At 37.3% G+C, this 9,702-nt stretch overlaps 1 protein-coding gene across 1 annotated transcript; it reads right to left on the reverse strand.

Annotated features, from left to right (window-relative positions):
• Positions 1-215: 215 nt before the first annotated feature.
• On the reverse strand, positions 216-1,803 carry NAGK (N-acetyl-l-glutamate kinase). The gene has a single exon (XM_088962361.1). The coding sequence runs from the start codon at positions 1,464-1,466 to the stop codon at positions 390-392; it is 1,077 nt and encodes a 358-aa protein (XP_088818487.1). The 5' UTR covers positions 1,467-1,803; the 3' UTR covers positions 216-389.
• Positions 1,804-9,702: the final 7,899 nt, after the last annotated feature.

The following is a 9,702-nucleotide window of genomic DNA, read 5'->3' on the forward strand; positions in this document are numbered from 1 at the left end:
GTCGCACAGTTTAATTAGTTGATACTGTATGCAAGTCCTCTGATTGTCTTCGTTTCTCGAAGGGTTTCAAAAGAAAATCAGTCAAAAATAGATTTGTTTATTTAGTTCCCTTGGAACTTTGCAACAGAAACAACTTTTGTTTTACTGAGAATTTGGAAGGACGGAGTCGATCAGAATAATATTCTGAAACTAAAGTTACTGGGTACTTGAAAACGTAGATAAAAGTCCCGCATTTAAATTAAAACATTACAAAAACAACATCAGAACAAAAATGGAAGCCAATAACCCACCAAAGAGCTAATTATAATTGCATTGACAAATACTGGTGTTCCCATCTCCACTCAACTCACAATCTCATAGCAATTCCGCAATTATACATATATTATCTTTTACCCAGTAATCATTGTGCCTGCACCTTCATCGGTGAGGATCTCGAGAAGTAATGAATGTGGAAGCCGGCCGTCAATGATACTTGCAGTACGCACCCCCTGCGCGAGCGATCGAATGCAGCAATTCACTTTCGGAATCATCCCACCAGCGATCTTCCCTTCATCCATCATCTTCTTCACTCCCTTAATATCAATTTCCTTCACCAATGTCGTGGGTTCATCCTTATTTTCAAGAATTCCGGCAACATCTGTCAAGAGGATCAGCTTCTCAGCTCCAAGCGCTGCCGCCAGTTCCCCAGCAACCGTGTCAGCATTAATGTTATACGCCTGACCATTTTCGTCCGCCGCTACCGATGCAATCACCGGAATGAAATCGTTAGAAACAAGCGGGCGGAGGATGGTTGGATCAACCCGAGCAATGTCACCGACAAACCCGAGTTGAGCAGCTTTGGCAGATGGCCGGGCGGTGAGGAGGCGACCATCTTTGCCGGAGAGACCGACAGCAGTGGCTCCGGCCTTGTTGATGAGAGAAACTAAGTGTTTATTGACCTTACCGACGAGGACCATTTCAACTATTTCCATGGTGGGCGTGTCAGTCACTCGGAGACCATTGACAAACTTGGGTTGCTGGCCGAGTCGGCCAAGCATGGAGTTAATTTCGGGGCCACCTCCATGGACGAAGACGGGACGAAGACCAACGCAGGAGAGGAGGACGAGATCGTTGATGACGGATGCCTGGAGATTTTTATCCTTCATGGCTGCGCCACCGTACTTGACGAGGATGGTCTTGCCGCGAAATTTCTGGATAAATGGGAGGGATTCCGCGAGGATATCTACGCGGGTTTGAGCGGCCGCTTTTGATGTCGAAGCAAGGGATTGATCCGGTGGCGATATTGCTGGTTCTGTTGTCGAAATTGATGATTTGAGAGGAGGAAAAGTGAGGAGTGGAGAAGTGGGTTTTCTAGTAGAAGTGGAGAGAGTCAAAGGGAACGGGAGGTTAGCGTTAAAATTAGGGTTGCTCGGATGATTGGAAGTGGAGGGAAGAGATGCAAGCGTAGGGGCTTTGGCAGTAAACATCTTCTTCTGTTTCTGTATCTCCCTCACTGCCCTTTTGTTGCTGTGTCGCGGTGTTCTCAGGAGAATGCGAACCCTCTATGCCGGCGTCTCTACTCTCTAGGTCGAGGGTTTTGGTTTGGAGTTGGTGGGCAATACTCCTACCCAGTGGGAGGATATTAGGATATATGTCCGACAATATGCATTTTTAACGTGAATTTGAGGATTTTGGTTAAGAGTTTAGGGTTTAAAATCGAGTGTTTAGAACTTTAGATATAAACATATCGTGGGTTTTGATTAATTGACTTATGTACTTTGGCCTAGTGGATTGACCCACTTGATTTAAGTATATTCTCTATTTAAAAAATGTTAATAAATATGATTTATTTAATTATTTTAAAAATCCTATTTTACCCTTATTTGTTAATAATATTTACAAATTGTTCTAGGTTGGTAATAACCACCACCTATTTGACGAAATGTATGAATGGACCAAGTTCATAAAAATCCTTTCCAACCCACAAACCAACTCCCTCGTATGCTATTATGCTAGGTTGCATAGCCTGGCCAAACATCTCCTTCTCCAAGTGCGGAATAAACAAAAGACCCCCTCCCCTTGCACCTGGTGTTGCTCCCCCTAGGCACACCCAGCCCACATGCTAGGCCACCCCTTGCCCTGCTTACCCGCCAGCCCACCCACTGTTCGAAAAAATGTCTTACTGGAGCCAGCAACCAAAGCCAAGAAAACTAATTACTCTATGTGTTTCAAATTTGGGTTGCAACGAAATGATACCACCATGCTAGACCACCCCTGCCCTGTTTACCCGCCAACCACCCCACTCGTCGAAAAAATGCCTCAATGAGGACAGCAATAAAAAGCCAAGAATACTCCTACCCCTCTCCCTTCTCACCATTATAAACACAAGGTAGTGGAGCAAGAATAGTAACAAATTACTCAATCTGCAAAGTAATTGATCCAACGCACCGTTACCTGAAACCCATTGATATCAAGATGTTAAGATTAAAACGCAAATGGGTTCATTTTGTTTCTACATTTATCTCGGTGAAATGGAATTTGGCACCAATTCTGCTAGTTCTGGAATTCTGTCATTTGGAACCAATTTCATAGTTGATCAGAATTCAGAGACTGGCAGTAAAATAATTGCAAGTGATGTTTCTGTGGTGGTGTTTGTCATTTGCATTCATCTGACTGAGAGGGTATGGAATATAATTCTGTTTCAGATCTTTTCGTCAAAAAACAACCTTCTTGAGAAATGGAAATGGTCAATATCTCTGATCAGTAAACGAAAAATAATCTTATAGCAAATGTTTATTAGAAACCGGGAATGGATCTTTTTTAAATGTTGATTTTTTTTTCAGCAATGTAGAGGAGAATCATAACTAAATAATTTTATTTTCATGGCATCCAAAAAGGTGTGATCCAAACACAATCCCAAAATCTTTCATTAGTAAAGGAACGATTGCATTTTGTATCCATGATAGGTCACAAAAATCTATGTTTATTAGAAACCGGGAATGGATCTTTTTTAAATGTTGATTTTTTTTCAGCAATGTAGAGGAGAATCATAACTAAATCATTTTATTTTCATGGCATCCAAAAAGGTGTGATCCAACACAATCCCAAAATCTTTCATGAATAAAGGAACGATTGCATTTTGTATCCACGAGAGGTCACAAAAATCTATTCTATCAAAATCCAAGAAAACATGGCAAAGGAAATGGAAAAAAAACAAAGAAATTCATTATATCAATCAAATTACTGAGATTTACAATGAACCAATTAATACAACTCAATCTTCATACACCCAAAAGTAACGGAAAAAGAAATGTAAAAATCTCCTGATCTATTATTAAAATGTAGTCCTCTCCTTGACTAAGAAAAGGTACCTACTTTGATTTTCTCCCTCACTGTTCTTCCTGTCTCTTTACAATTCATTATTTTTGTTTCCCACTTAAGCTGCCAAAACCCTACTTGGTCTTCTAATTCTTCTTCCTTGAACTTCTATACCAATGTCTTCTACAGTGCTCAGAGCCTTTTCTGCAATGAAATGATGAAGCAATAGCATATCAGTCATTTACCTGAAATCGGCATTCCTCACAAAACATCTCTTTGAAAATCCTTCCCCTCCTCTTATATCTCCTTGAGCATCAATGTGAGTTATGGCCAGTCTACCCCCTCTACGGACTAAGCGATGTAAAACTAGAATACACCCTCCATTTCGCATTCTAAGCTCCAAACAATGAAGTTGAATATGGGGCACTTATAGTTGGGCTATCACTAGCGAAGGAAGTCGGGGCTAAGCATCTCGTATTGTGCAACAATTCAAAGTTAGTAGTTAACCAAGTGAATGGACAGTATGAGGCTCGAGAGCCCACCATGTCGGCCTACCTGGCCAAGGTAAGGGAGCTCTTGCCCAACTTCCATTATTGGCATATCCAACAAATCTCAAGAAAGAACACGGAAGTCAACGCACTCTCAAAGTTGGCTAGAACAAACGACTCCACTAAAAGTATGGTTATATAGAAGACATGCCACGCCCAACAATAGAAAGAGTGGCAGAAGAGGTTGTCATTGTGCTGACAACAGAGCCAAGCTGGATGGATCCACTCGTTAACTATATGCTTCTCGAGACCCTGCGATAAGAACGTAACATGGCCCGGAGGGTAGAGCGACAAGCAGCTCGCTAGGTGATCGTAGGAGAGCATCTATACAGGATATCGTTCACACTCCCCTACCTATGTTGTTTGCGCTGAATTGAAGTGGAATAAGTACTGTAGGAAATTCATGAAGGTCTCTATGGAGGACACTTGCGGGGCAGAGTGCTCGCCCAAAAAGCACTACGACAAGGCTACTATTGGCCTACACTAAAAGTGGACACAACCAAATTAGTGCAGAAATGTGACAAGTGCCAATGGCACACCAATATCCTATATCAACTTGCAACCTACCTAAAATATATCACTATCCCATGGCCTTTCACATAGTGGGGAATCGATATACTTGGCTGCTTTCCACCAGCAACCGAGTAGAGGAAGTTTTAGTCGTAGCAGTTGATTATTTCACAAAATGGGTAGAGGCCGAGCCACTAGTAACTATTATAGCTTTGAATGTGCAAAATTTCTTTTGGAGAAACATTGTAAGCAAATTCGAGCTACCAAAAGTACTGATCTCAGACAATAGAAAACAATTTGAAGACATCAAGTTTCAAAACTAGTGTGCAGAGATGGGCATACAGCAGAATGTCACATCAGTAACTCATCCTCAAGATAATGGTCAGGCCGAGGAAACAAACAGGGCAATACTCCACAAACTTAAAGCTCAGCTTTCCCGAGCTAAAGGTTTATGGGTGGGCGAGCTGTCCAACATATTATGATTCTACAGAACAACCATCAAGACAACGGCTAGTGAAACACCTTTCAACCTGACATATGGGACTAAAGTTATGATCCTAATAGAAATCGAAGTGTTGACCTTATGATTCAAGACTTATGACAAAGTGACCAATTAGAACGATCTACGAACCAACCTCAACTTGATAAAAGAAGTTTGTGATCTTGCCTACATTTAGATTGCAGCATACCAACAGCGAGTGGCTTGGTATTATAATGCCCGAGTCAAGAGACGCAAATTTAGAGTTGGCGACCTAATACTTAGGAAGGTTATGGTGCCTAAACATGGTGTACGAAACCTACGTCTAAACTGAGAAGGCCCTTATAGAGTCTTCAGTGTAATTTATGAAAATGCATACGAACTCAAAACATTGGAGGGGAAGCTAGTACCCCACGCATGGAATATAGACAACTTAAGGAGATATTATCTGTGAAAAGAAGTTGAATACAAAAATGTGAAAATCCTCCCCTCCTCTTACTTAAAAAAAATCAAAATATCTCAACCTAGACAAACATTCCATATATTTCAATACAAAAACACCACAGTCATTATTCCTACAAACACATTAGAAAATGATGGTAAGCTCAATAACAAATGAATAAATAAAATTTAGAATGCTAGATTCACTAATGACAATGAAAGGTAAACATACCCTTCTTGTTATGGAGCCCACATAATACCCTCAAATTGACATTGTCTAATGCTAGTGATGTGAGCTTGTAGCAAAGATATATAAAAGTCACACTACAAAATACGAAGGACTGAAACAAGGAATCTGTACTCATTGCAAAATAAACATGTGTCAGGCAAGAAAAAACTAACAAAAATTAGAAAAAGTACCATGCTTGCAACGAAGGCTCTATACACGGAAGATTTCATTGAATCATATACCCGAATATTCTTCTCACACACGTCAATGACGAGAAGTTACTAGTGTAAGCTACCATTAATTGGAATAAAAATCTTATCATACTTACCATTATTTAAGGGTTCAAACCATTTATTTAGTTTTATTGTCCTTTTTTTTATTAAAACAACCATGCATTATAAGTAATGGTGTTAATTTATTCTTTAAATGAGCAGCATTTAGTAAATCATAATGATAGATAAGATAAGAACAAACCTATGCTAATATAGGCACATAACAAAAAGAATACTTGTTATAGCGCCTCGACTGTAGTAGTTTCGCATATGCATATATGACCCATGGAATACCATAGATGGAATTGTTTTCATGTAGTTGACACACATATATAGTATGGATAAGATTAAGAAACAATTCCACCACCATATTTACTTCTTTGCACAGCTATCCTTCCATATCAAACAAATAGTCATTTTTTTCAAATGTATGTCACTACAATTACAACACAAGCAAAGGAATTGTTGGATGAAATAAATAAGAAAAATGTGAGAAATGCTAGAAAAATATTATTCTTTGAAGTCACCATGTAGAAACTTCTCGATCACTTCAAGTTCTATTGAAGCAAAGTGTTGTTTGCATGGGTAAGATATCTACAGTAATGGACCATTGATTCTCCACATTAGAAAAACTAGTTAGAAATATTCAACCACTAATCAAGGCATTATGGCAAATATAAATATCATAATACAAATATCAATATCAATATGGTTAAAAGTAGAAAATAGGTATTGTATCACATGCCTTGGGCATTGTTGCCCTAGCCACTATTTTAAATTCCTTAGCAACTTACCCACTTAGGGTTGGGGCACCAAATGGAGACAACACAAGATGATTAGGTCGTCTTTCACCCTTACTCCTAAGTTGATACATCTTCAAGTTCACAGTGAGTTCAACAATAATCTCACATGATATGCTAGTGCTTTTAGTGACTGAGTTATTCAGGGAGTTGTGACTCACATCACCCATGGATAAACCTAACAAAGGCTCAAATTCAAGCCCTATCTCCATGTTACCATCTAAAGTTAAATGATTGTTTACATGCAGACCATCCTCATTAACTTTTATAGTTACACCATTTGAAAGTAGAAACTCTCATAGTCTCAAATTTTCTTTTTGAATCTATCTCATGTATTTTTCTAATTGATCATATTTTTTTTCATTAATTCATCTACATGCATCTTTATATCTTGAAATTGTGTGGACTCTAGACATCATACACACATCGACTGCATCGATGAACTAAAAAAATGCCATGAGTCTTTGGATTATATTTTAATAATATCAAAAGTTTATAATAAACAAAACATATAAGTCTATCCACCACTCTTATTGTCTCAGTCACATTATTTTCTTACCCTCTAGAAGATGATACAAACTCTTGATTATCTCAGTCACATTTTCCTACATAATAAAAGTGTTACATTGATTGCCATGGAATGACAGGCACCCACATCCTTAGTTTCATTATCCTTTAGTAACAACAACTCTTTATGTGATGGAAGCAGCCTTTCAACAATCTATAGTATGTTGAAATTATTAAAGGGGAGTGAACTTAAAATAATAATATGTGTTTGTTTTTCCAAGTTTATTATTAATTTTTAATAAAAAATGAAGTATGCAATATACACCATTTCATTTGTCATATTAGCTAATGAACCCACTTGTTTGGCCTTCCATTGTGATCTTACATTCCCTTATTTAAATAATCGAGGAAGAGTTCTTGGATTTGATGGAGTTACCAGGGAAGTATGTTCAAATAATCAAGCCTACACAATATTACAACTATGTCAATAAGCATTGCTCCATATTCATTGTTACATTAAAAAAAAAATCTATACATATTCAATTTTTACCTACCAATAAAGCAATGCTATGGCCAAATAAAATCCTCATAAATGTACTTTCTGTAACATGTTTTCTTTAATGAGAGCTAGAGGTAACTGTACTAAGCTCACTAACCATGTATGAATGGATGCACGTAACCCAAGCATAGTCACCTATATGCTTCAAATCATCTACATACTCGGCCCAAATTGGACTTATTTGGGCATACTCTATAGGAACAAATTGATCAAAAAATATACAATAATACTAATTTAACTACGTTAAGCGAAGCTTCATTTGATTTTTCCTTCAAAAGCTTGCATAATTTACGCTCTACCATGAGTAGATCTACATGTAATACTTTGTTATTAGATTTTTTAGACGTCATTCCATGTGAATGGTATTAACTTCTACCGATTGAAAGCAATGGTTTTTGCAACCCCAAGCATGGAGCAAGCAATCAATAACTTTAATCTCCATTATGATATGGGGCAACCCAATAAAATGCCCAAATGGAGTTGCAACAAATACATCTTTGTGTTCAAGTTGTAGATTAAGGCTCACTATTAATTGTCATAAGTGTTTGGTCGAACATCTTAATCCAATTGATTTCCGGTATATCATTATTCACTAATAGCCTACAAGAAAAGACAAACTAATTATGAGATTTGTATATAACAATTTCCATTTCAATTTTGTGCATAATTGTACAAAACAAATTGGTAATACAATAATAATACAAATGAAGAATAAAAATAATCATTCATGAAGAAAACCATATACAATTATTTTGTTTATAAAAGAGGATTAAAGCAAGGAGATCCTCACTACCCTTTCTTGTTCACCTTGGTGGTTGAGGTCCTAAGTCGACAAATCCTTAAGGCTATTGATCAAGAAGGTCTGTTTAGAAGTTGGAGAATTGGTAGGGATGAGGTTGTGGTGACTCATTTTCAGTTTGCAAATGACACAATTATCTTTTGTGAAGATTGTGAAGAACCCGCCCTAAGAAACTTGAAAGCTTTAGTAGATGAATTCCGACAAGTTTTAAAGTTGAAGGTCAATTAGGGTATGAATTGTGTGATAGCAATTAACTAGGAAGAGCATGTTGGCTACTCCTTGGTAGATATACTGGGTTGTAAGGTAAACCTTTGGCCCCTAGAATATCTTGATATGCCTTGGGGGGGAATTCCGAAGTTTGAGAACTTTTGGAAACCTTATAGACAAAAACTAACCATGTGGAAGAGAAGTTACATTTCAATGGGGGGTAAAATCACTTTGATTAAGTCCACCCTAACAAACTTGCCAACCTACTTCCTTTCCACCTTTATGATCCCAACAAAAGTAGCCAGGCAACTAAAGAAGATAATGAGGGACTTTTTGGCATTTCTATAATATGTTGTAACTAACTAGGTCATGAAAATATGACTTGCATTGTATTTTCAAAGTAACTTTTAATTAAGGGAAATTGTCTAAACTCACCATGACTTTTCATGAATTCTATTAAACTCACCATAACTTTTCAAAATGTTGAGGGAATTTCATGTCAATAAGTTTTTGTTTTCAAAAACTCACCATCCATTAGAGCACCATTAGAGTTCATTAACACAAGTTGTCCACATCAGCATAAATGAAATTTTCATGACCAAACTACCCTTGAATGAGTTAGCCTTATCAAACAATTATTTTTTATTGAAATGCCCTTAAGTGCCCAAACTTCTTCATATATAAGATTTCCCCTCGTTGAGAGCCTTTTTGCTCTCAATGTCCAATGAACCCTTATTTCACCTTCCTTTTGTTAGTTTTGTTTAATTAGGACACTCGTTTTTTTTTTCATTATTTCTTCATATGCTTCAATTCTATTCCTTTAAAACCACTATGTCAGTTAACTAGCTATTTGAATAGATTCAAACAATACACATACCTAGACCATAAAAAATGTAATAGACTTGGTAAAAGAAAAAATATTAATTGCCCCTGAAAAACCAACACTAGAAGCATGTGATGATCACCACATGCAAATAAAAAATGCCAAAGAAAAATAAACCAAAAGTTGGTATCATATTAAGAACCAAAAGTGTTGTATTTTGATTAGACCAACA

Source organism: Nelumbo lutea, chromosome 1, assembly GCF_056320005.1.
Source record: "Nelumbo lutea isolate HS-2025 chromosome 1, American lotus-T2T, whole genome shotgun sequence".
Classification (NCBI taxonomy): Eukaryota; Viridiplantae; Streptophyta; class Magnoliopsida; order Proteales; family Nelumbonaceae; genus Nelumbo; species Nelumbo lutea.